Source organism: Chrysemys picta, chromosome 2, assembly GCF_011386835.1.
Source record: "Chrysemys picta bellii isolate R12L10 chromosome 2, ASM1138683v2, whole genome shotgun sequence".
Lineage (NCBI taxonomy): Eukaryota > Metazoa > Chordata > Testudines > Emydidae > Chrysemys > Chrysemys picta.
Genome location: NC_088792.1, coordinates 86,373,963 through 86,401,732, shown reverse-complemented (window position 1 = coordinate 86,401,732; position 27,770 = coordinate 86,373,963). Strand labels below are relative to the sequence as shown.

General features: G+C 41.5%; 1 protein-coding gene across 12 annotated transcripts in view; it reads left to right on the top strand.

Moving 5' to 3' along the window:
* Window positions 1-27,770, top strand: part of MYRIP (myosin VIIA and Rab interacting protein) — a 373,571-nt gene that overhangs the window by 304,906 nt on the left and 40,895 nt on the right. For all 12 annotated transcript variants that reach the window (XM_065587122.1, XM_065587126.1, XM_065587123.1 and 9 more), the window contains 3 exons: window positions 282-431; window positions 16,250-16,427; window positions 21,403-22,058. In XM_065587122.1, coding sequence (XP_065443194.1) covers window positions 282-431; window positions 16,250-16,427; window positions 21,403-22,058 — 984 coding nt within the window. The remainder of the gene's footprint in view (window positions 1-281; window positions 432-16,249; window positions 16,428-21,402; window positions 22,059-27,770) is intronic.

The following is a 27,770-nucleotide window of genomic DNA, read 5'->3' as shown; positions in this document are numbered from 1 at the left end:
CATATTGTTTTAATTCAGCTCTGGTGTTCCTACAGATATTAGATAATAACTTCATTGTAACTCTCTTGTGCACTTGCAAATCCTCTGACTTCAGATAAGAAGAAATAAGTGCAGGTTGTGAAAATCAAACTTGAATTAGCTGGGGCCGAAGCTAAAGGAAACTCGAACTTTCTATTCCACGCTGTTCATCTTGACACAGCCAATGCATTTTGAGCCATATGGCTCTGGCAGTACTTTCCAGTAACCTTTTTTTTTTCTCTTTCTCTATTTCAACCCTACAGATTATAAGAAAGCAAAAAAGTAAAGCTGAGCAGGCGGAGGCTGATTTTAATTGGCCACAGTCCAGAAGCAGCGGTCTGGCATCTGTTGCTGTTTCAGATCAGAGCATGCTGACTTTTCCGGGCAGTCGCAGGGGATCCTACACATTATGGGTGAGTGACCAAACTCAACCATCTAAATTTTCTGCTGCAAGAAATTGGAAAATAGAGATAGTAGAGATGGGCATGCTGACTAGAATGTTAAATGCAAATATACAAAGCATGAGCATTAAATCCAAAGAGTAAATGTTGTTTGCATACCACAATCTGAGGATCAGGTGAGATGTAGGGCCCTTGGTGATTCCTGTCACACTACCTCTCTCTTCCAACACGCTCTATGCCAGCTTTATGTCAGTGAAGCTTTCCTCACTGCAAGAGGAATGTTCTCTTGGCCATTTTTGTTAAGTTTTCATCCACTTGGCACCGCTGTAGCAGACCACAGAATGCAGCCCAGGGAGTTTTTTTCATTATCATCAATCATCACAGCAAACAGTGGGGGAACAGATGATGTTGTGCCTGGACGGTAAATGTTGAGGATCATTTTGAAAATCCCCACTCTGGCACGGCTGCCCCTACTTTTCTTTCACAGGGCGAACAGGGACTGTGTTCTAGAGCAGTGGTTCTCAAAGCCGGTCTGCCGCTTGTTCAGGGAAATCCCCTGGCGGGCCGGGCTGGTTTCTTTACCTGCCGTGTCCGCAGGTTCGGTCGATTGCGGCTCCCACTGGCCGCAGTTCACCGCTCCAGGCCAATGGGGGCTGCGGGAAGGGCAGCCAGCACATTCCTCGGCCCGCACCACTTCCCGCAGCCCCCATTGGCCTGGAGCGGCGAATTGCAGCCACTGGGAGCTGCGATCGGCTGAAACTGTGGACGCGGCAGGTAAACAAACCGGCCTGGCCCTCCAGGGGCTTTCTCTGAACAAATGGTGGGCCTAGTTTGAGAACCACTGTTCTAGAGTATCCTCTGTACTGAGAGAAATGAATAAGTTTCAAGCTAGTCTTTTCCAATGTATATACTACTACTTTGTCCACTGAAGTCAATAGGATCCTTTCCAGTTATTCCACTGTGCTCGGGAACAGCCATACAAGGGGTGGGTGGTGATTTAAACCATAATATCGGGACTCCCTCTACACACACTGAGGTGTGCAAAAAGATACAGACACAACTTTGTGCCTACATTTTTTTCATTGCAGACCTTGAGCCTCTTTTTTGCAGTGGAGACCTCCTACTATATTGGGGATGTGGGTTTTTTGGGGAGGAGGGCGCAAATTCTTAATGTTCACCATTAGGTCCAAACTTGTGTTAGCGTCAGTGGAAACAAGATTTGATCCTTGGTGCTTTTTTCTCTAAAATAATTTTTGAAGCTTGGTTTGCTGTATTTTGAGTCTGTTAAATGTTATTTCTTGTTTTGTGAGCTGTTAACACAAGTCTAAATGTTGATTTGTATTTTGTTTCCTAGCTCTCTAAACAAATAAACTAAACACAGCTGTAGAGTACTGTGTAGGCCCCATGTTATATTACAGAGTGTTTTCCCCTCCTTTTGCTTATTTTCTCAGCAAAACATTGTTAGCACCTGCTAGGCAGTGAAGAAAATCTACACAAGCTACAATAGTAAGATTTCAGTTGCAGCAATAAGGGAAAGTGGGTGAAAATAAGCATCAGTAGTTTCTTTGGATTGGATGTTTTACGTGGAGAGATTCATTTCCCTTTTTAGACTCCCTTGAGACACTTCCCAGGTGTACCCTGGGCTGTGAGACATCTCATTAGTGAAAACAAGTAAAAGTTTATTTAGTGTATAGAGATACAAGTGATAGCAAGTAGATGAATTGGAAACAAATGGTTGCCTATAGAAAAAAATCATAACACGCATTGTAGAACTAGACTTACTTACTTAGCTACTTACCTGTCTTACAGAGCAGTGCTCACCTCAAGTCTTTCCACCTTTTTACAGCCACGTTTGGCAGTGACCCTCCATTCATAAGACAAGTCACTCTGTCAGCTGTCTTCTCAGTGAAAGGTCCCAGGTGCCTGTTTACACTCCAGATATATTAGAACAATCCATTGTCCTTGTTCATAAAGTGGTTATTTCCTGTATACTCCTTCCTTGTAGATTTCACAAACACTTTATCAGCATGTGGCTCAGGCTGCAAATAGGCATATACTGGAACACACAATGACCAGACGGGAGGATAAATGTCTGTTACCCCCTGCCAAAAGGAACCTTCTGAGACATGCCACTTTCTGGATACTGCCTTAACATAATTTTCAGCATGTGCACATAACTTCATAATAATTATCATCTGTACAGACATTTCTCAGTGATTATGATGACCAGTGGGCTACTGGCTGCTGGTAGAGACCTCACACCATCCTTTAGTGACTCATTGTGCATATATCTGACCCAGGGGACCCCTGTGAAACTGTATGTATGTACCCCTCTGCCCTGTTCCTCCATCACACCCCTCTTATGATTCTACAAGCATATCAGACACCGTGATATCCAACTGTTGGACAGCTTGTTTGTGACACCATGTTGGGGGCTGAAAAAAAAGTAAATCCGCCACTGAGTCAATGAGAGTTTTGCCTCGGGAACAAAAGGAATGCTCTGTTCAAATCTTCAGGTATTATTTTAAAAGTTTTTAATAGCAAACTGAATCCTGCTATTCCTTTGCATTTAGAGAACTCAACATGCAATCAATACACGTTGGGATTCAGTACAGAAATAGCAGACAAGGTCATATCCCTATTTTTGTAATTTCACTTCAGTGAAACTCTTCTTTGTTTTCGGTTGTACTAGACTCGGTGGAGAAATTTGGACAGATAAAACTGGTCGTGTTAAAGTTGGTCCCTTTATAATAACCAGCTACAAATCTTTAACTGCCATCAGTTTGTATTGGCTATTTAGACGTGATGGAGGCCATATAAGAATTTGAATAGAACAGAAGTAAGCCTGTCCATCTGGATTCTATTGAAACTCGAATCTACCCTCAAATCAGCAAAACAGAGCTCTGAGTTCTCAGTGAATACTTGTGGAACCTGTGGCTGCAAAGTGCCTCACATGGAGCAAGCAGAGAGCGGTCAGTGGCCACATGGTTCTGAATAAGAGCTGTGTTTCGCAAAGATATGAGCAGCAGAGGAGACCTGCATCTGTCTGCAGACTCAAGACTGAATTGCATTCGTTTACAAGTTCTCCTTTGAGAAGGTTATCTTAATTTACTAGAAACTAGATACTAGAAACTTAATTTTTTGTTCTTAAATGAAAGCGTAAGTTCTACAGAAATTGACATTTAGGTGCACGTGCTCACTAGAGAAAGCTTCACACTGACCAGTGATAAGTGAGATTATATATGCACAAACTAAAAAGGTTGTGACCAGTCTAATAGAAGCAGTTTCAGCCTCTTCAGCTCACGCCTCTTTCAGAGCCATCCCAGACAGAGTATTATCAGGGCCAGAGCTGTATACATAGACCCATCTCCTAATAAGTATTTTGTAGGCAGAGTTTCTTCTGTTTAGAAATTTCTTCACAACCAACCAAATTCCTGGGTGAAGCAAGCAAAAGCAGGTTAGATTAAATCAAGTGGAACAAGAATGTGAACAGGGAATGAAAGATGCACAGAGTACGGGAGAGAGATAGGACAACTATCTTTTTTGTAATGCAAAACTGGCAAATTACCCTAGGTGCAAAAAGTGTATTCCTTTTGTATGTAATATGGTAACACATTGAATTTAATCAGGATGATAGACCTAATCACACAGTTGTTTAAACAGATTGCATGCTACAGCAGAAGGCATTAAAAATCCAAATTTACCCACACAGTTTATTACAGATATCACCTATCTAAGTATAGAGGAAAATTGTTATAGTCTTAAATACCACTGTGTTCTAACTGATGTGAAATGCTGACTTTTAATGTCAACCACTGTACATGTCTGATCTGTTTCTGCTGGAAAATGCAGTTGGGCGGTCTGCATGACCTCCCCAATTGTCCAAAATTGCTTGTTTCTAAATAATTGTTAGTTTAGTTAAGACAGCATTTTATCGTTCTAATATAAATAGTGTATGAATACAGCCCAAGTTATAAATCAAGGGCAACAGAGTAAATAGAAACAGACTGTCTGACATATTTGACTGTTTTGATTTTGGAAAAATGTGTTGATCTCCATATATATGTATTTTTAAAAGCATCTCTTCTGAAATATATTCTAATTGCTTAATTGTAAGTACTATGCTGTGCCACTAGCTATAAAATACCTTCTTTCTTCCCAAATTTCCTCAAAGTCCCATGCCAACGTTAAATTGCTGATGTAAGACTGAATGTTGTATTCCTTGTGTCCCATAAAAAGAGATGGATGACTCCATCTATTTGTCATTAGCACTGTTTGGCGCAATAGACAATGTTAAGATGTCAGGAATTTTGAACAAGGGACAGGTTATTTTGTATCCTTTCAATATATTCCATTACTATAAGTCACTGCAACTTAAAGCAAACAACCATTTGGTGTAGTGACGGAATGCAGGCATCCCAATGTGCTGTAACTGGTATATAAGTGGTCTTCTATATTTTGGCTAAAATAATGCTAATGTAAATAGAAATTCATTCATAATTTAGTGTATTTAAAACAGCTAGGAATATAGGAAAGAGGAGTATTTCATTAAAATCCACATTATTGGTGCAGTCCAGGGGACACAGAAATGTGCCAGTTAAACTAATTATGTGAGAAATCAGGGAGTCGAACTACTGTATTAAAAATTGCAGGTCACTTGTGGCTCAGGTTCATCAACATGTTTTAACATTTTGGTTCAGTTCTAGTTCAGACGCTAACTTAGAATGATGGTTCGATAACCATTTCAATCACGTTGAACCTGTTTGAACCAGTTCAGGTACATTTCCTGCAGATTAATGTCACACACACTTATGCTTGCATTATGCTTGTAACTTCTAACAAAAGAATACAATGATAAATATTTCCTTATAGAAAAATTGTTTTAAAACAAGTTATTTGTACGCATTAGTAAACCTTTCTCCAGAACTGTCAGTCATATTTTGACCACTGAAGTGACAAAATAAATTTCAGTCCAGAAAATGCCCTTTCTACATTGACTTGCAGAGCAGGAACCAAGCCCTCAGTGGGGGAAGGGAGGTGTTCTGGGAGTTATAGTTCCCTTCTATGGGCAGTCCTCAAGTGGGCATGACAGGATAACTACCAATCCCAGAACCCCTCTCTACCTCACCACCTTCAATGGCTTCTTGGGAAGTTTAGTCTCTCCCCCCTCCTCTCTCTCTCTAGGGGTGGAGTAGAGAGAGACCCTTCCTCAGGAAACCCAAAAGACCCTCCCCCGGGATTATTGAACCTGTGATTTTGAACTAGTTACAGATTTTTGTTTTTTTGGGTTTGGTTCCAGTTCAGGTTCATTGCAACTCGGAGATTTTCAGTTCGGATTCAGTTTCCAGTTCATTCAAAACCCCTCTCTGAACTGGTTTTCAGGTTTGGGTTCGGTTTGACTCCCTGTGAGGAATACAATATACTGAGAGTTATTTACTTGTTTAAATGATTTGCTTGAGAAAAAGAAGGAGCCAAAAACCTGCAATCCTTACTTGGCTCTTATTCAAACAAAATACCCGTTGAAATCAATGGAAGCCGTATGCTCAGCACCTCTTAGCATTTGCCCCAAACTTTATTCAAAGCATTAAAACATTTCAAAGAAAGTATAACAAAGTGGATCCTGTTTAGCAGACATAACAGAGCAGGACAGCAGCATGGAGCAAAGAAAGGATTACAAAGCAGGAAATATATGCCAGCTAACACCGATTCACATCTTCTAACTACTATATATCATAAACCATGCTATAGAAATACATGTAAAATGTATTCTATAAATATAAAAATACAGATAAAATATAAACAGGTTTTTAGACATAATTTGGTATCTATTGTTTAGAATAATTGAAATGTATTCTACAGAATGTGTTGCATGGACATTCTCCCAATTACCTGGGTGCCAATCACCTGGATTTCAATGTGTTAGCTCCTGTCAGTTTCCTCCTTATGAAAGTCAGCAGCAGCACCTCCTCCTCACTGAAGCCCAGCACAGAACATGAAATTAAGAGCAAATTACTTACTTTTGGGAAAAAAATGTTAATTACAAGATGCTCATCCCTCAGTTAAAGGATTGTATAGGATGAGGATTTCATCTCTTGTATCTAGATGCTGAAGTACAGTGAAATAAGAGAGGGATGAGAAAATAAAACAAAAGTGACTGTCACCTTCCTAGAATTCAGTCAGATGTGCTTGGAATATTTTCTTTTAATCCTCATTTTAGCTTCCAGATAGAAACAAAAGACGTTATCAAATGATGAATGAACTACCCATTCTTCCATTCCTTTCTTTTTTGGGGTGGAGGGGGGGGAAGGAGAGAACAAAAGATACAAATATCAGTTTATCTCCCCTGAAAATATTCAGGTAAATAAAAATACTCCTGTTGATCCCATGTAAATACATTCCAAAATATGCCCATAGAACATTAACCCCTCCAATCAGTTAAGAACAACACTGTCATCTTCTTATGTTGAAGCTCCCAATGAACCAGTCTGTTTATAGAAAAAGCGGTGCCATTCCAATACGGTCAGTTCTGTCCATCAAAAGGCAGCTGTAATTATTCATTAGGAACTATGTCAAGAGAGAAAATTGGAGTGAGGATGTAAGTGCCTGGTATTTCTTTTTCTAACAATATTCCTACAGCAGAATTCCACTAGATAGGATTTTACAGGAAGCGAGTAGACTCATCACAGCAAAGTGTCTGAAAATTTCTGTCAATACTATAACCGTAGTTTCCAATCTATGACATATTGTACTAAGATTCTACAGTGATTTGCACCTTGAAACAACCAAAGAAGAAAAAAGTATATGCAGTTCACATAACTGAATGACATGTTTGGTTACAGCGCCGCCTGCTGATGTATTTATTTATTGCACTGAATGAAGGTTGATGTACTTTTTAAAAATTACTCCATTTTGGCTAGGAAGCTTCATAGTTAGTTTTAAAAAAAATTGTAAAACTGATAATTATTGATCCACTTGGAGAAACAGAACTTTTGGCTAAAAAAAGAGAAAAAAATGAACCGAGATAGTTAAGTCTCAGGCAGACTGCAAAGAGCTACAAAAGGATCTCTCAAAACTGGGTGACTGAGCAACAAAATGGCAGATGAAATTCAGTGTTGATAAATGCAAAGTAATGCATATTGGAAAACATAATCCCAACTATACATATAAAATGATGGGGTCTAAATTAGCTGTTACCACTCAAGAAAGAGATCTTGGCGTCATTGTGGATAGTTTTCTGAAAACATCCACTCAATGTGCAGCAGCAGTCAAAAAAGCGAACAGAATGTTGGGAATCATTAAGAAAAGGATAGATAATAAGACAGAAAATATCATATTGCCTCTATATAAATCCATGGTAGAGATTAATAAGACTGGGACTATTCAGCTTGAAAAAGAGACAGGTTAGGGGGAATATGATAGAGGCCTATAAAATCATGACTGGTGTGGAGAAAGTAAATATGGAAGTGTTATTTACTCCTTCTCATAACACAAGAACTAGGGGGCACCAAATGAAATTAATAGGCAGCAGGTTTAAAACAAATAAAAAGAAGTATTTTTTCACACAACGCAGTCAACCCGTGGAACTCCTTGCTAGAAGATGTTGTGAAGGCCAAGACTATAACAGCGTTCAAAAAAGAACTAGATAAATTCACGGATGATATGTCCATCAGTGGCTTTTAGCCAGGATGGGCAGGGATTGTGGCCCTAGCCTGTTTGCCAGAAGCTGGGAATGGGTGACAGGGGATGGATCACTAGATGATAACCTGTCTGTTCATTCCCTCTGGGGCACCTGGCATTGGCCACTGTCTGAAGACCGGATACTGGGCTAGGTGGAAAAAGCCCCTATACACCTGATTCCCATGGGTGCCTAATACCTTTAAAAATTTGGCTCTAAGTTCCTAGGTGTCCAAGTCATTCTTTCAAAATGGGATTTATGGATTGTCTGCATGGTGGGGTAATGTGCATTACTGGGGTGTGATTTCTAAAGCACACTAACATGTTGCTCGTTAATTGATCTGTGTAGACCCTGCTGGTGTGCACTAAAGGTTTCTTAGGGTACTTTAATATAGTGCTGTAATGTATGTACCAAACTCAAGTAACAATACTTGTCACAGGGGATGCTGCAGGATTAAGGAGAATGAATTTTATTCCTAGATTGTAGAGCCACTTTATAGCCGCTACTGCAGATTCAAAGCTTCAGTAGCCTCTGCTTGGGTTACATCTCCTTTAGGTGGGGCACATTGCCAGTGGATCCACATAGTTGCAGATATGTCAGGCTCAGCCCCAACCACCTTTCTGCATCTGTGTATAAGGAAGCACACCCAGGCACCAGCCCTTACCTGAGCTCCTTAAATCCCATCCCATAATACTTTGGTCCTACTATGACTAATGGCATCTGTTGATTTGCCACTAAATGCATAACTCTCAAGTTGCCCTCACCATTAATTGTGGAGGAACCAAAAGCAGATCCCAAATCATCCATGCACGTCATATTACAGAAATTGAACCTGTTGACACGTGTTCTAGCTAAATGCCTGCTTCTGTGTTCTGAATGCTGAAGAAGCCATTTAGCTGAAGTATCTCTTGGCCAAATTTAGTCTGTTTTCTTCTCATCTCAGGACACGCTTCTCTTCCCCTTTCTTCCTACACTGGACATAAGTGTTGACTCCTTTTTATCTATAGCTGTCTGGGTTTCTAGTGCTTGCACCAGTGATTTTAACTGTTACCAATTTCAATTATCCCCCTGGTTATCTTAATAAAACACAATCTTATTACCTAGCTTCTAACCCCAATCTAAAACTGACATCAGCAATGTGAAATAGCTTCCCAAGGGCTTTTTAGAATGCAGTCAGCTCCATTGAATTCAAACCTCTCCCGATCCAGGAGTAAATGGAGCTTCGAATGAAGCAGCGTGGAGTGCTGGTTCGGCAGCAAGCTGTTAGGTCATGATAGATGGACTTGTTCTCTGCTGAGCTCTGCATGGCTTTCTTCTGTCCTTGAGCCTTTGGGACATCATGTGGCATCACCAAAAGGAGGAAGGGAAGGAGTAGCTCTGGCAGAGCAACCTGAGGCAGATACTGATGCCCAAGCCCAAGGAGCGTACCTAAGGAGCAGAGAAGGGACGAAGGCGGCCTGACACTAGGCTGGGCTGAGGCACCTTTCTCCATCATGCTCTTGGTGGGGGTTTCCTGGGGAACAGCAGTTGTGGTTGCATAGCACCAGCCGCTTCCTCTTCCTGGAGGCAGCACAAGCAGCTTCCTCAGACCACTCTACCAGAGCTCCTTCTCCCCTCCTCAGGGCTGATGTGTCCTGGAGCTCCTGCAGCACCCAGGATGCCTTCTTCCTCTTGCCCTTTATGGGGGCTCGTTGGGTAGGGTTACAATATCTGAACTTTCAAAAAGAGGACACTCCATTGGGGGGTAGCCCCGCCCCCTAGCCACTCCCTCCCACTTCCCGCCCCCTGACAGCCCCCCCAGAACCTCCGACCCATCCAACCCCCCCCGCTCCCTGTCCCCTGACTGCCCCCCTTCTCCAACTCCCCGGCCCCCTTACCGTGCCGCTCGGCTGAGAGCAGGTGTCTGGCTCCGCGCCCCAAGGAGCACCCCGCCCGAGCGCTGCCAAGTGGCGTGCTTAGGCTTTGGAGGAGGGGGGAAGCGGGGGAGGGGCTCTGGCCGCCGCTGCCAGCCCCACCGCCGCGTTCCCTCACAGGCGCACAGCCCCACCCCCCAGCGCTGCCGGGCGGCATGCTAAGGCTGCAGGGGATGGGGGGAGCCAGGAAGGGGCTTTGGCTGCCGAGGCCCCAATGCAAGCAGCGCTTGGCCACCCTGTCAGCTGCTTTTCGGTCGATAAATAGCCGACGGGGGGGAAATCGCAGACATTTTTAGAAATCCCCCCGGATGGCTATTTAAAGAGCGAAAAGCCGGACATGTCCGGGGAAACCCGGACGTATGGTAGCCCTATCGTTGGGGACACCAACAGCAGCTGCCTTATAATGAGGCTCCTACAGGGTTTGTGGTCCCCTTTCCACTCCTGCTCATGAGCAGCTGTCTTGGGCTACTCTAGAGTGGCAGCAGCAACAGGCAGCTGGGGACTACCCAGGGAAGTCCCAAGGAGTCCAGGGAAGCCGTAAGAAGCAGCAACACCATAAAATAAGGAAAAGGGCCAAAAGTAAGCTGTGTGGGACCTTCCTTTGGGTGAGGGATGCAGAGTATTTTAGGGGGGAGCCTGCCTCTTTTTGGGTGAAGGAGGGGCAGCAAAAGGCCTATGCACCACTGAAGTCCATGTAAGCCCTATTTGGGGGATTTAGATGGTGAGAAGGCCTTGTGCTGGGTGTCTGCCGAGGAGTGAATTTCCCCCTCTGTGCAGAGGAGGAGGAGTTTGGGGGGGGAAGGGGGGGCTGAATTTAATTATCTGTGTCATGAATATGGGCATGCCCATAACTGATTGTGGGTTGTGATAGGCTCCACCACTTTTCAAGGCAATGATGTCCCTCAAGCATTTTTTGCACTGCATCTGGATGTTTGTAGAACTGCCGTTGCCTTAAGGTTTTCTGGCCAACTAATTCACTGCTGTGCTCAAATACAAATACAGGAGCAAGTAATTTGGGCAAAATCACAGGCGCCAAAGAAAATCCAGGGGCAGTGAAAAATGACAGGATAATAAATTTTTTAGAGCAGTCTTGCAGTTTTGTATTTATTCCCAATTGGATTTATCTGAATCAAGATGCCTTGAAAGGAGATGCCTTGGTCTGAACTCTACATATTCCAAATGAACAGGTGAAAATTAAATGTTGTAATTGTTATAGTCAATATTCCTAAATTCAGATACAGAACTGATACATGTATACAAAGAGAATAATCATATTCAGTAAAACATAACCTTTCCAATGATACCTTACATGACCCATCTTGCATAAAACATATTAGTTATGCCATATTCATATCACAATATTTCTGTGAAGAATATGGGCGTAGCATCACAACGGGATCCCTGGGGTGCAGCCTAGGATGGTGGGACCATTGTGCCCCCTTAACTCTCCAGCCTGGGCTGTCTCTCACAATGCTTTGCTAGTGACAAGCAGCAAACCCCTCCAGACGCTGTTATCATTCAGCACAACTGCATGTGGAGCCCCACACCCAGCTAGATTGCATGAGCCACTCATGAATCACACAGAGAAAGGCACCAGCCGAATCCCCCGCCCAGCTCCCAGCCTGGCACCTCAGGAATATGCCATCTTGCACTACTAAAGATGAGCAATGCAAGTTTATTAATTGGTTCACCACTTCATCATTGGAAAGTGGATCTACACCAGTCGTCGTAAAACAGAGCAGATATACCAAACACTTCAGGCAAACTCACTGGTGAAGATAAACAGTAAAACAAGTTTATTGACTACAAAAGATAGATTTTAATTATAAGCGACAAGCAAAAGTCAGAGTGGTTACCACAATAAAATAAAATATAAGCACGCAATCTAAACTGTCAACCCTATTAGACTGGGCAACCTCTAAGCAGTTAAGCAGTTTTTCTCACCCCACTGGATATTGCAGTTTATAATACACAGATTTCACCCTTGAAACCTGAGCCAGTCTCCTCTGTTAGAGTCTGCAGTCTTCTGAGCGTCCTTGTTGCTTGCAGCATAGGTGGGGGCCAGAGAAAAGGCCAAGCATGGGGCCCCTGTGTTCTGTTTTATACCCTTAGTCCCAGGTGCTTGGAGAACACAAATCCAGGCATGTCTAGTGGGCATTGCTGAGTCAGGAGGTGAAGCAATACCCCTGTGTGTCTCCTGTGAGGGAGTCACTGAATTATAACTCTTCTGCTGGACAATGGCTGGTGATGTCTGTTCAGCCCCCACCTGGGCGTTGGTTACCTCTTCCCTTGCCATTGTCTCTGTAGGGCTAGTATCTGGGCACGTCACCAACCCACAGCATATTTTAGTGAAAACCATACAACACAATTCTTATAATGTTATATGCATTAACGATACACCTATTTAGATGGAACAATGGCTTTCAGCAGATCATAACCTTTCTCATGATACCTCGCATGGCATGCTTTATATGCAACATCACAACTACATCTCTACCCCCAATATAACGCGATATAACATGAATTCGGATATAACGCGGTAAAGCAGTGCTCCGGGGGGGTGGGGCTGCGCACTCCGGTGGATCAAAGCAAGTTCGATATAACGCGGTTTCACCTAAAACGCGGTAAGATTTTTTGGCTCCCGAGGACAGCGTTATATCGGGGTAGAGGTGTATATGTAAATGAGGAATATGGGTGTTACAGAGCACTCCCCCAGGGTATAGAATGTCACACCCTCATTCAAATACTACCTGAAAATTCACCACTTCTTATAAATTCTTAATAACAATTGTAAATATGTATTAGCTAGAGAGAATATACATTATCCCCTCTTCTGGATTTCCCAGAGTCTTTTGCCTTCTAGAAGCCTTTTTGATGGTAAGTGCTCCTGAGCAGGGACTATCATCATCATTCTGTCTTGAGTGGTGCCAATCCTGCTGTCAGCACTAAATAAACAACTTGGCATTTACAGTACAGAGCACCTTACATCCAAAGGTCTCAAAGCACGTTACAAACAGTTGCTGAGCCTAGTTAATTCTAAGGGCGGGAAGTAAGGAAGTCCCCATTTTACAGTTGAGTAAATTGAATCACAAAGGGTGTCGTACTCCTTGTGTACATGGTAGGTTGCAGGGGCACTACTAGCAGATCAGGCTTGTGTACCAAATTTGAACTATCTACAGAGCTTCCATCATGGAGAAGAGATATGCTACTTTAATGCACTGCCAGGTATGGCTGTTACCAGCTCAGATAAGCCACACTGCGCCACCTAGTGACTGAACATTATAATATGGTTTTAGCATTCTCTCATGCGGAGGGTGGAGAAGGGGGGTTAAAACTTGCCTAAGTTCATCCAAGTTAGTGGCAGAGCTTGTTATGGACCCCATATCTCCTGATTTCCTACAAGAATGCAGAGAAATTAAAATAACTATACTATTTTTAGATGATGGAATTTTGAAGAGTAGGATGAAATCCAAATATAAAGCAAAACTCTACACCAAAAGCAATTAGTGTAACTGTTGGTACCATGACAGGTTTCAGAGTAGCAGCCGTGTTAGTCTGTATCCGCAAAAAGAACAGGAGTACTTGTGGCACCTTAGAGACTAACAGATTTATTAGAGCATAAGCTTTCGTGGACTACAGTACCATGTTTTAATAGTGGAACTTTTAAAATAAGTCAAGGGGCTAGATCCTCAGATGGTTTAAACCAGGCAAAGATCTGTTCCAAGGTCTAAAATGGCTTAAAGATAGATCTGTCTTTTGAAATTGACTGGAATCCAAAGGTGTAATGTTGTTTTTTGTTAATGGTTAAAGTAATTAATATGAAATAATTCCTCTTTCTGATAGAAAACCCTGTTCCCCTGTTGTCTATAAAGGTCTTTTCAGCCAGGGGGTAAATGACTGTCTGACTTCAGGGGAGACAGTGCTGCTGGCTGTGCTTTCAAATGCACAAAGTAAACTCACTCAAAAGTACAGAAAAAAGTTTTTCTTCTCTAATTTATTTCAGTTATAGTAACTGCCATAGGTACATGTGTTTTTCCTGTTGCAACTATTACCATTTAAGGTAATGGTCACTGAAGTCACACAGGTTGGTTCAGCTTCAGAATAGTTTAATTTTAAAAAATTTTGGCTTAGCCCAGCTTTTTAAAATTCAGCATGAGATAACCTTACTTGTACTCTACAGGGATTTAGTGCAATGACACATTTATTTTCACATGTTGAAGATTTTTGTTATATAAGTAAATACCATCCAATGCAACTCACAATTATTTTATACGATGTTCTATTAATTAACATGTGCCATTGAGCTGAAACGGAATACTCCAGTGTATCGTGCTAGAACTTGTCGCTCCACATTGGCAGTGTTAACAATATTACAAGGCCATTACAATGTTATGGAAGGTTCAAATCTAGGACAATATTCTGGCATTTTCCCAGATCCTCGGCGTCCTGAAGCCTCACTAATCCCTCTTGCTTGATTCATTGCCTTTTTACTATTTCCCTTATGAAATCATAGAACTAAGCCAGGAGTACTGAGTGATTCACAATTAATTCCTCTGGCATAGGGATGCTTGGGGGGCGTGGCCAGAGAAACAGCATTTGGCAATCTCTAGTCAGCATATTGGCCTGTAAGGGGCTGTTACAAGCCAAAGGGATTTAGACCAGTCCTGATGCTGCCCCAGGGATTAAATGGAGTGAGGGGCAGGGAGGAAACAAAAATAGCTTAAAGTAAACTTTGCCACCTCTTTCATCCCTGCCCGTGCGAAGCAGATCTCTGATGCAGCTGAGGGTCTGGCCCTTTCCGACTAACTACTTTGGTCAACTACTTTTGTCAAGTATTTGGACACCAGTTGAAAAAGACAGAGCCCTAAAAATGTCACCACCCCCTGCATAAAGATGCTGCACAACTTCAAAGCAAATCCTTTTATATGACCAGGGCCTACAAAGACAATCCCTTACTTGTACTCTCTAGTGACAGAGATTTTAGTCCCTAAGAGTGAATTGGAAAAAGTAGACTGCCATTGGAAAATGCAGTGTCTATGCCATTCAGGCAGTCTAAGAATATGCTGTAATTGGAAGCAAAATTATCTGTTAAAAAAATTGTGCAGCTAAACAATATTGACTGATAATGAACAAAATTTTCGAAGTCAAGTGCCTGAAGTTAGGTTTCTTTATTCAAATTTCTACATTTAAATAAGTGGCCTAATTTGTAGAAGTGCCGAGAGCCTACAAATCCTTGTGCAATCCATGGGAGCTGCAGGTGCTTAGCATCTCTGAAAATGAGGCAACATTTAGATGCCTAAATATAGAGCCACAAACTAATATTAGGACTCAAGTTCTAAAACTTCCAGCAGAGTGCGCTGGTATCCCACCAACCCCCAAAAGAAACGATTGTTTAAAAAATAAAAGGGTGGTATATGCTTTTATATTTCATTTTATTTTCTCATTTGGTTCATTGGGCCCTCACTCTACCCCCAACTGTTGTGTAATGCCATTATCTGGTGCCGTGAACTAAACATGAACTAAAATGACTGACCTGCTTATATGGTTCCTAAAAAAATCCCTTTCCCCACAGGTATGGAATCACTGTTCCATCTCAGTAGTACTTTGTCTCATAACTTACATTCCTTTTGAATGATCTGCTATAAGAGACCCTGTGTTAGAAATGGGTAGCAAACACAGTGTATGAATTTGTGGAATCCATTGGCTGGATCCTGCTCTGTTCTTCTCTTGTTTTATGTGTATTCCCTGGCAGGCAGAAGAATCCAAGAATTAAAGCTGCTTGAGATGCAGGTTTATTTTGGTTTTTCTGTTGTATTTTCTTTTTTTTTTTTAACCTCTTCAATTTGGCGCCACTGGAAGCAATGCGTCAGAATGTTCTGTATCACTGTTCTGGGCTCGTCCCTGGCTAACATGTAAGTGGACTGATGCTTTCAAGCAGCACTCCCAGACTGACAAATTTGTATGGCTTCATCTTGGGTAACTACTTTTAATCTTGTGCCTAGCAATACAAACAATTCCCTGCCTTCCTCACAGGAAGCAATTGCATTTTAAATGCATGTAAACACGCTATCCAAGCCCAAGAATGTTGTTTTGAACTAATAAAATTCCATTCTCAGGCTGATTTCATTCCCTACACTTCTTTGACATGCAGAATGTTACTGTTTATTGCTAATTGGAATTAATACTTCAATAGTTGGCTACTACTATTTTTAGATAATGTTCTTTGAATTTTATTTCAACAGAGGTCTCAGTCTGCATTCTCACTGACTAGTGAAGATACACCAAGCAAAGATCTGGACCTAGCGTCATCTATGCCTGAGATTCTTTGGAAGCAGCAGAAAGGCCTAGTCAGGAGACAGAGGGAACACAAACTGTCTGCGTTACCTAGCTGGAAAAGTGTGGATAGACTGAATGAAACAAGTAAATATTTATAGTACCAGTATGACACCACCTTCTGTTTTTCCTGTTGAACAAATTAAACTTGAAGTACGCACCCAGTCCTGCTCCTATTGAAGTCAGTGGCAAAACTCCCATTGACTTCAGTGAGAGGCAGGGTCAAGCGCTAAATGGAAAAAGAAAAAGCCTGCACTACCTTTGTGATGCCTCGTATGACAACAATAATCAAACAATGGCACTAATCATGATACTACTAGTTTTCCCTGAATAAGGACTTCAGAATTTGGCCCTTGGTGCATAAAATAACAATAAAGTAATATCAAACAGTGAGCTAATGAAATATTCATTGCTGGGTTAACTTTTGCTCCAAATAACCTCTTGTCATTCATATAGAAAGTGTTATTCTTATGGGTAGGATTCCTGTCCAAGGCCTGGATTCAGCAAAGCATTTAAGCATGTGCTTAAATTTAAGCACCCCCTGAAGTCCCACTGAAGTCAACTACACAGTCATTTAGTATTTAGCAATTACTTAACCATAGCTTAGGCCTTGGCTACACTCAGGACTTCCCAGCGCTGCCGCGGCAGCGCTGTGAAGCGCAAGTGTAGTCGCGCTGCCAGCGCTGCGAGAGCTCTCTCACAGCGCTGTGATTACTCCACCTCTTGCAGCGCTGTGATTACTCCACCTCTCGCAGCGCTGTAAGTACTCCACCTCTCGCAGCGCTGTGAGTACTCCACCTCTCGCAGCGCTGTGAGTACTCCACCTCTCCGAGGGGAATAGCTTGCAGCGCTCTCCCAACACTCTGCCGTGACTACACAAGCCATGTTAAAGCGCTGCCATGGCAGCACTTTAGCATTGCCAGTGTAGACTAGCCCTAAATTAGTAGTGTTTACATCTACTTTGCAACTGCTTTGTACAGATGTAAATGACTGCACAAGGGCCAGGTGGCACAGAAACCAGCTCTGAATTTTCATTTACAGGTGACCGGTTCCACACTGAGCTCATTTCTCTGGCCATTCTTATTTTTACACAAAGAATTCATAATGTAAGGCACCAGTGACGTCACAATTTGTGCCTCATGTCTTTTGTTATGTCAGGCAAGTGCCTTTTAATTTACATCAAAGAGATTTCTAATAAACAGTATTTGACATCATTAGCTGGAGGGATAAAGTCAATGTTACTCTTTGTAAGTAACTTCTCTGTATGTTGTTGCCTTCCCCCTGCTAATCAGCTAACATACTTCACTTTTCTAATCAACTAAAATACATTTTAACAAATTCAGCTATGCCACAGGCAGCAGCTGCTCAAAACAAATGACCATGAACTTTGTATGTGTTTTGGGACAGTGGGCAGAAGCACAACTAGTTTGAATTTAATTAGTTAAGCATTGAATGTTGGGGTTCCCCTGAGACACATTCGGTTCAACACCAGTCTTGTCACTCAGGTTCCCTTATTTGGCAGACAGCAGAGCTGTACAGAGCTGATCAGACTATAGGACATACCACACATTCAAAGTTACACAACAGACCTCTTCTTTTATATGCATTAACACAATATATTGTGTTTAGTATTCATTGCATCACGTTTTGCATCACATGGGATTGGCTTGGTCTCATAGACTCATAGATTTTAAGGTCAGAAGGGACCATTATGATCATCTGGTCTGATCCCCTGCATGCTGCAGGCCACAAAACCGTCCCTACCCCTTCCCTGGACTCTGCTGTTGAAGTCCCCAATCCTGTGTTTTAGTGACTTCAATTGGCAGAGACCCTCCTGCTAGTGATCCCTGCCCCAAGCTGCGGAGGAAGGCGAAAAACCTCCAGAGGCTCAGCCAATCTACCCTGGAGGAAAATTCCTTCCCGACCCCAAATATGGCGATCAGTAAGACCCCGAGCATTTAGGCAAGAGTTTCTAGCCTGACCTCTGTTAGCCATTATATTATTTACCCACCATTGCTTGGTATTCCTTGGCTACTATGTTTTACCATCAAACCATTCCCTCCATAAACTTATGTAACTTAATCTTAAAACCAGACAGGTCCGTCGCCCCCACCGTTTCCCTCGGAAGGCCGTTCCAATATTTCACCCCTCTGACGGTCAGAAACCTTCGTCTAATTTCAAGCCTGAACTTCCCCACGGCCAGTTTATATCCATTCGTTCTCGTGTCCACATTAGTACTAAGCTGGAATAATTCCTCTCCCTCCCTTGTATTTACCCCTCTGATATATTTAAAGATAGCAATCATATCCCCCCTCAGCCTTCGTTTTGTCAGACTAAACAACCCAAGCTCCTCTAGTCTCCTTTCATACGACAGGTTTTCCATTCCTCTAATCATCCTAGTCGCCCTTCTCTGCACCCGTTCCAGTTTGAGTTCATCTTTTTTAAACATGGGAGACCAGAACTGCACACAGTACTCCAAATGAGGTCTCACCAGCGCCTTATACAACGGAAGCAGCACCTCCTTATCCCTACTATCACTTTGTAGGAACTAGGCTGACCAGACAGCAAGTGTGAAAAATCAGGACAGGGGGTGGGGGGTAATAGGAGCCTATATAAGAAAAAGCCCCAAATATCAGGACTGTCCCTATAAAATCGGGACATCTGGTCACCCTAGTAGGAACCAATCCTTGTACAGCACACAGTCACTGAACAACTTACTCATTACCTCATTTTACTTTCCAGGCTTATCGATTGTTATCTTGTCCATTGTAAATGGTTTGTTGGTGTTCCCCCTTACCTTAGGTAGTACAGTCATTCTGTTTCTAGCCTGCTGATCCATTTACCTTCCTAATCCTGTCTCCCAAGAAATGAGGCCTTACCGTGTCCAATCACTCATGTCAAGCCAGGACTACATTTCACTGCTTTTATTTTTTCCTTTTTATATTAGCATTTGTTTTATTTGCATTATAGTTTTTATTTTCTGTTCTTTCTTTTTTTAAGTTTATTACCCAGCAACACACTTTTAAGACAATAGTAGTTGTAATTATTCGAATTACTATTAACGCAAGGCTTAGAGTACGAAGCAGGCTGTAGAAGCTCACCTCCTATGGTGTAGCCCACTAGGGTGTGATTTTACATTGTAAGCTTAGTTTGTCTTTAAAACCTATTTTTATTTTCATTTTGCTTTTATTTTAATTGCATTATAAAAAATTGGTACAAAATACAAACAAAATATTTATTACCACAGGAAATATAGTTGGCAAACAGAACAGAAGCTAATTAAAATAACATTCTCTGTTCCCTACCAGAAGTGGTTCTTTTTAGCCACCACACGATACTTATTATCAGCATAGACAGTTTTTACTTTACCAACATCCTAATGTCTCAACTGTACTGTGCAATTTGGAGATGGTTCCCCTAGTGGCAACCCACATACCAGCAACTCTGTCTGCAAGATGTTACACCTGCACGTGTAAGTGTTCCCCGGGGGCAAACAGTAGTACAAGTCTGGGGCCTTCTAGACCTTGCATTGTCTTGCTACAGTATTTGAGGAGGGAACAAACTTCTTCCACACCATACGGGTTGCACTGGTTTCACATTTAACTTTATGGTATTGGATCTTTGTTAACTTTCTTACCCTGCACAACAGGTGTCACCCCTTTTGTAACAAATTTGTAGTTTTTCTGTGGCGATAAAAGAAGGCAAATGTTCTTGGTTCATATTAAGCCAGGTCTAAGCTAAACAGCCAAGCCTGTCAACAGATTTAGATCTTCAAAAATTGTTTGCAAGAAGCAGAATTACTTCCTGAGGCACTCACTCAATTTCTTTTAATTAACATAAAATTTGGGAATGAAAACAGGCCAAAAAGATTTAAATAAATTAATAATTGAAAATAAGAAGCTTGGCAGATCTTATCAGTTTAATTACCATTTTGTTGGTGGAGAGTTCTAGGGGTTTTGTTTTGATTTTGTTTTTGTTTGTAGTTTTGTTTATGCTCCAGGGAAAAATTGTTCCAAAACTCAAAGCATGGCTACTATATGGCATATTTATTCCATCATTATGTTCTGTGTTGGGAAAATAAGAATGCCAAATAAAATTTGTGATCTTGAGTTCCATATATTTACACATATAAATTGAAGGGAGAAAAATACATAAAGATACATAAAAAATCAATATTTTAAATGTAACTGTTCATGTAAAAAATCTGGTTTAAAACTTTAGAACAGTAATGCTCTGCCTGTAGCTTGTATTTGTGGCCTTCTAATGGATAATCTGAACCGTCAATTGTGCCTCTGAAAGAAATCTGTATGGCAGATATAATTTGATTCATTATGCTAAGAAGAGTATGCAAATCCACAATACTGTTTAGTTCTACAGTCATTATGAGAAATATGAATAATAAACCCATCAGATGTTCAAACTTCCCATTAAAAGACATTTCATGTCCTGTTGACAATGGAGTCTATATTTAGAAGCAATGTAAGCTTTACAGTTTGAGTAGATAGGTAGTATTTCTTGCATATTTTTCTTTTCTGAATTTTAGGTTAGCCTGAAACACAGGCTGTATAGCCTAACCTTGGACCCTATTGTCACATATATTTTAAAAAGATGTCCCCACAGAATTCTGTGGTGACTTCTGATTAAAATGGGATAATCTGGAAGATCCCTGATTCAGGGTATGATAAAATCTATGTAGCGTACCACATATTCATTGTGTCTGTCATTATCTTGTGCTGGTCCCATCATAGAGGGTATGTCTACACAGCAGAAGCTGGGCACAGACTAGCCTACTCAAGCTAGCTTGAATCCAGTTAGTGTGGGTAGCAATAGCAATAAAGACAACATGGTGCGTGCTTCAGCATGGGTAGACAAGCCTGGCAAGGACCCTGGCTAAGTACTCAGCTCACTAGCCGATGCAGCTAGCCCTCCGATTTTGCTGTGTAGACATACCCAGAATGGCTAGTCGCTGCTAAAATCCTTATTTGACTGTGCAAAAGTCAGCCTGTCAAACTGAAATAATAAAGTAATAATTAGGGGATTTGTTCTTGTTTTAATTTCACAGGTCCACCTCCTGTTTTACAAAGCACTGATGGGAACTGGGTGGCTTTGCAGAGCATTACGTTGCCTCGCCCTAGAATGCTTGCCAAACCAAAGAGCCAAGTATTCAAAGCTTTGGAGAATGAATCTAGTGTTGTGTCTGCTTATGACGAGATGGGCTCGGATAGCGAGGACGACTACGACTGGAATGTGGCCTTGAACAAGCTGCGTCGGAGGCCCAAGCAGTTGTCCGAGGATTCTTATTATACCGATTCCCAGTACAATACTGAATGGGCTTATGGCAGTGATCCGTACCAGCCAGTGACCTCACCTTCATCTGGGCTATACACCAATACAGAGACGGTGTACTCTGATTCTGAAACATCTTCAGTAAATTCCTCAAGGGAGGCTAGAGAATCTAGCAAACTTCCCTGGCTACAAAGGAGAACTCAGAGTGACAAACCCAGAGTGGAAAAAGCACATTTACATGGAGAACTGGATGTAAATTTCAATCCACAGGCTGACAGTTTAGAGTATTCAGATAGCAGTGAGACTGAGGAAGTCCATTATGATTTAGAAAAGAGGTCTAGAAGGTGGAGAAAGAGCAAAATTGTCTCAGAAGAATTAAGTGAAGGAAAAAATCACACAAAAACCCACAAGAAGAATTTGAGCACAAATCAGGTAACTACATTTGCTTATATAGGAAGGATTGAGTAAGCAAAAGTAGGCGGGGGGAGTGGCACAGTTTGTCAAAAATGGCATTATCTGTTTCTGAGTCCCTCAGAAGATGGTCTTGAATGTCTTAAGAAGTAAAGCACAAAATGGGGTCTTGTATATATGTGCTACAGGCCACCAAATCACACTAGGGAGCAGGATGACCAGCTCCTTAAGTACCTATCTGTAATCTGTCGGGAAAAAATGTGTGTGGTCATAGGGGACTTCAATTTGAGGGACATATGCTGGAGGTCTCAGGCTGCCAGTACTAAAACATCCTTGGAATTTCAAAATATCATAGATGACAACTTCCTGATTCAACTTGACTCAAGTGTTGCAACCATCACAGGGTAATTCTGTATTAGGACCTCATCTTGACAGATAAAGAAGAACTGATCACAGAACTAAAAATTAACAATAGTTTACGTACAAGTGATCATGACTTAATCCATTTATAATATGCAAACAGAATAAAGTCCAAACCAGCAATATCTATGCTTGGTGCTTTAAAATGGCCAATTTCACAAAGCTGAAAATATTTGAGTCAAATTAGCTGGGAGGAAGAATTTAATCAGAAAAATATGAATTATAATTGGTAATTGTTTCTAAACATTTTATTAGATGCCCAAAAAAACACAATTGAGGAAGAACACCATATTGGTTTAAAAACTGATCTCGCTTAGAGGGGAAGCGAAGGCAGCTATAAAAAAAATAAAATACAATTTAACAAATGGAAGAAAGGGAAGTTGATAGCGATTAATATAAATAAGAAGCTAGCAATTGTAGAAAATTTATAAGAAAAGCAAAGGGACACAAGGAAAAATTTATGGCCAGCAGAGATAAGGACAATACGAAGGAGTTTTTTAAGTATATTGGAACAGAGAGAATCCTGACAATAGTATTGGTTCATTACTAGATGGAAATAGTCACAGAACTAATCACAGTGATAATGCAGAAAAGGCAGAAGTGTTCAATAAATGTTTCTGTTCTGTATTTGGGGAAAAACAGATGATGCAGTCTCATCATATGACAATGATGACACTCTTTTCATTCCACTAATATCTCAGGAGGATGTTAAACAATATCTACTAAAGTTAGATGTAGTTAAATCAGTAGGTCTGGATAACTTGCATCCAATAGTTTTAAAAGAGCTGGCTGAGGAGCTCAGTGGACAGTTACTGTTGATTTTCAATAAGTCTTAGAACATCAGGGAAGTTTCAGCAGACTTGAAGAAAGCTAATGTTGTGCCAGTATTTAAAAAGGGTAAATGGGATAACCCAGGTAATTATAGGACTGTGTATCTGATATAAGTCCCGGGCAAAATAATGGAGCGGCTGATACGGGACTCAATTAATAAAGAATTAATGCCAGTCAACATTAGTTTATGGAAAATCTATCCTGTCAAACTAACTTGGTATCTTTTTATGATATTATAAGTTTGGTTGATAAAGATAATAGTGTTGATGTAATATACTTAGATTTCTGTAAAACATTTGGCTTAATGCTACAATAACTTTTCCATTAAAAATTAAAACAATATATAGTTAACATGGCAAACATTAAATAGATTAAAAGCTGGCTAACTGATAGGTCTCAAAATGTAATTGTAATGGGGAACCATCACTGAGTGGGTGTGTTTCTAGCGGGGTCCTGCAAGCAGCATATGAAGCCGCAGTGGTGTGCGACTCCTGTCCGGGAGCAAGCGAGCTGCTTGCACACGCTAGCGTGACTAGGGACAGCTGCCAGTGAGCCTGGTGTCCGCCCCAGTAGGCGGGGATGGGGGCGGCACAGCTAGGCTGCAGGAGCTGCCAGGGCTGGGCGCTGGCTCTTGTGTGCTGTGGCCTGACATGCTGCTGCTTTCGCTGCTGCGGTTCTTGGACCTGTCGCTGGCCATGGTCCTGCTGGTCTCGCTCGTTGTTGCCCTGCAGCTCCGTGGATATCCACACTGTAGCCACGGATATCCGCATCCGGGGATATAAATTGTGTATCCATGCAGGGCTCTACAAAGAGAAGGTTAAGGGGTGACTTGATTACAGTCTATAAGTATCTACGTGGGGAACAAATATTTGCTAATGGACTCTTCAGTCTAGCAGAGAACAGTATAATATGACCCAAAGGCTGGAATTTGAAGATAGACAAATTTAGACAGGAAACGAGGCGTACATTTTTAACAGTGAGGGTAATTAACCATTGGAACAATTTACCAGGGGTCCTAGTGAATTCACCATCACTGGCAATTTTTAAATCAAGATTGGATTTTTTTTTAAATCTCTGCCCTAGGAATTATTTTGGGGAAGTTCTGCGGCCTTTGTTAGACAGGAGTCAGACTACATTATCACGATGGCCCCTTTTGGCCTTAGAATCTGTGAACACTGTATGTACTAGAAGGCACTTTAAAAAATCAGCTCAGACTTACTCACAGCAATGCACTGATCATATCCAGGAGAGAAAGCACACTCAACTTTTTTATCCCTTATCAAAATTGAGTAGAAGGCAATGTGATGCATAAACTGTTATTGGTCATTCCTGTATATTCATCACTTTGTTCCCTATCACTTCCAGGCGATACAGTGGCATTAGTAGTACAGTACAATACAGAGGTTGCTATTAAAAAAAATAGAATTTCCCAACATTTAGCACACAGTGGTATATGGGTAGCTACATTTTTCACTCTTCTTGGAATGGGAAACAAGTGAGCTATCTCAGATAATATTGTGGGGTAACTGCTGGCAAACATCCTTTTAATGGAGAACACTGGTGAGGATTGTTATGAACAGGAATGTAAAAGCTATGGGCTGTTACTGAATTATAATCCAAGTAATGGCTGTTTTTAATTTCCCACTGTATTGTATTTAGGCATTGTGCATGTGGGTGTCTCTCTACATGCTGCTTTTATAAGGATGTTGTCATTCATAACAAAAAGAGAGAAAATTGTAAACTGTCAGAATGTAATGACTCGGGTTCAGAAATAATTAGCACATTTGCAGAGAGCAAAGTCTTTCCTCAAAGGGCAGTTTTTATAACAAGGAAGTAAAATAATGTAATCTAAGCAGAAAGTAAGCAGGAAATCACACCAGTCATGTGACTGGAGTCCTGTATGGGGCCTGATTGTCCCAAAGGCAGTCTCCCAAGTAGTCACTCTTACACCTGAGTAAGACAAGGGGCAAGCAGAGCTGGCTTCAACCCCATTATTTATTAGGGACCAGGTAGTTCCCCTGCATCCTGTCTCAGGTATTTAAGAGAAATTAAGATATAAATTCCCTGGTTAGGTCATCTTCTAAAGTAACAGGATGGTGTGGCTGAATCAAGGAAGTGAACCATTTCTTCTCCCCTATCTCTCTCTCCATAAGGCGATTAGCAATCGGCTCCGCTCTTCTGACTGTCCCGACCAATTGTTCTGTTTCTGCAGGTGTTATTTGGTTGGAGTGTTTACACCTCTAGCCCTTACCTGTGATAGAAGGCCTGCTGCTCCACTAGTCACAACACTAGTGCCGATACAGTTGCACCGAGGTGAGCTGGGGCGGGGAGTTCCCCTGCGTGCCACACACACACACCCCCATTACTTGCTGCAGGTGGCCCCCTGCCCCAGCTCCCTCCGCCTAACGACCAGGGGCGGCCGAAGATCGGCCGCCGTGGTCGCCACTGAAGAAAATGCCGCCCCCCAAATCCTAGCGCCCTAGGCAAGCGCCTAGGTCGCCTAATAGGTTGCACCGGCCCTGACTGCAAGTGTAAACGGGAATCGCTGTGGTGAACGAGGTCACATTTGCGGGAGGGAGCCCAGGACTGGGGCGGCAGAGGGTGGGAGAGGGCCCTGGTGGTGGAGGGGAGGGGGAGAGCCCAGGGCTGTGGGGCAGCCAAAAATTTTTTTGCTTGAGGTGGCAAAAAACCTAGAGCCGGCCCTGATGGTAGGCTAGTATCTCTACAGAGCAGACTTAAGATAATTTGGCTGTCTTGGTTGGGAAGTACAACCCTTATCTCTGTGTTCTAATTCTATTTTTAACTAATAGCCTTGAAAAATTATATGCACTCAAACCACTTATATGAATCTTCAAACTTAACTTCACTTTATATTTTGAGGGGAATAATAATGGTGTTTAATTCCATTGGCATCATTGTATGATGAAAACTACAGTACTTGATTGCTTTAGATTAATTTGACCTAATTTCATTATGAAGTCAGCTATTGCTCTTATAAAATGGCATTATCCATTAATTAAAATCTTGTCATATAGTTCTATGCTATCTTGACAAAGCTATAAGTGAAGGCGGGATACAGTGTGTGCTCTAAAAGAACAGGAGTACTTGTAGTACTCCTGTTCTTTTTGAGGATACAGACTAACACGGCTGCTACTCTGAAGTGTGTGCTCTGAATTTCAAGCCCCACTAGATGGCGCTTGTGATTCATTTATTGGAAATATGGGACTTCTAAGTGCAAACAAACATTGAAAAGTACCAGTAAAGTGAACATTTTATACGATGTCTTTGCCCTCATTTAGAGAGTAGGCCCTCATTTTCCATGTGAACTTCAGTGCGGTTACTGATTATAGCAACGCCCATTTTTTGTGGTATTTTTCTTAATTAGTTACAGTATAATTTGGGTTTACTTTTGCTATTTGAAATTGGTTTGTCTTGGAAGAATTTAATTTGAATGTTTTTAGTTTTGTTTTAGCACTACTGAGTTCACTTTTTTCCTTTTTTGTGCATATTTTGTTTTGATTACACTGACTTGATGATGATTTTACATGCAATTTGCAGAATATCTTGTGGGAAAGGTACACTTCATTTTCTTAAAACATTTATAGTTTAGAAGCTGTGGGCCAAGTCCTATTCTCAGTTACACAAGTGTAACAAAGCAAAATGTGGCCCTTAGTACTTGCCTCTGCAAATAGGTATATCTGTTGCTGATACATGCCAGTGTGAATTTATACATTGACTTTAAAGATGAGACATTAGATGGTATAAAACTAGGCTAGATTATGTGAACTGTAAACTACCACTGCATAACTCTGAAGAAAACTTTTCATACAAGAGAAGAAAGTACATTTTTGGTTGGTTTGTTGTTAAGGTTGACAAGGCCCTCAAAGTGACCTGCCCTAAAAATACAGTTGATTTAAAAAAAATACAGAAAAATGCATCATGTCATCACAAAACTTTCACTGTAACTTTGTTAAAAGCTCAGTGTTTCAGCCAAGAAGCCTATGAACAACACAATGACCACAGTGTACAACATTGGACATAATTCTCCCTGCATTGCCGCAAATATAAATCCTCAGGCTACTCACAAGAAAGCAGCAGGCTGGGCGGGGGAAGGATGGCACAGCATAGGGTTGCCAAACCTCCAGGATTGGCCTGGAGTCTCCATTAATTAAAGATGAATCTTTAATTAAAGATTATGTGATGTGATTAAATCTCCAGGAATATGTCCAACCAAAATTGGCAACCGTACACAGCAAGCATAGCTGCATCCATGATCTCAACAAACTCAATCCTCTGAGGTTGTGTCTTCACTGGGGGGGGAAGGTGTCCTTAAGTGAAATCAGCTAACAGGAGGTGAATTCTAGTGAAAACAAATTTTTAGCTTTTACACTATGTAACAGGTCAAGTTAAAGACTAGGCTTCCCTGTAGACTTTAACTTTGTCTGCTTCCTTGTGTGAAAACTACAAATGACCTCGGCTTTA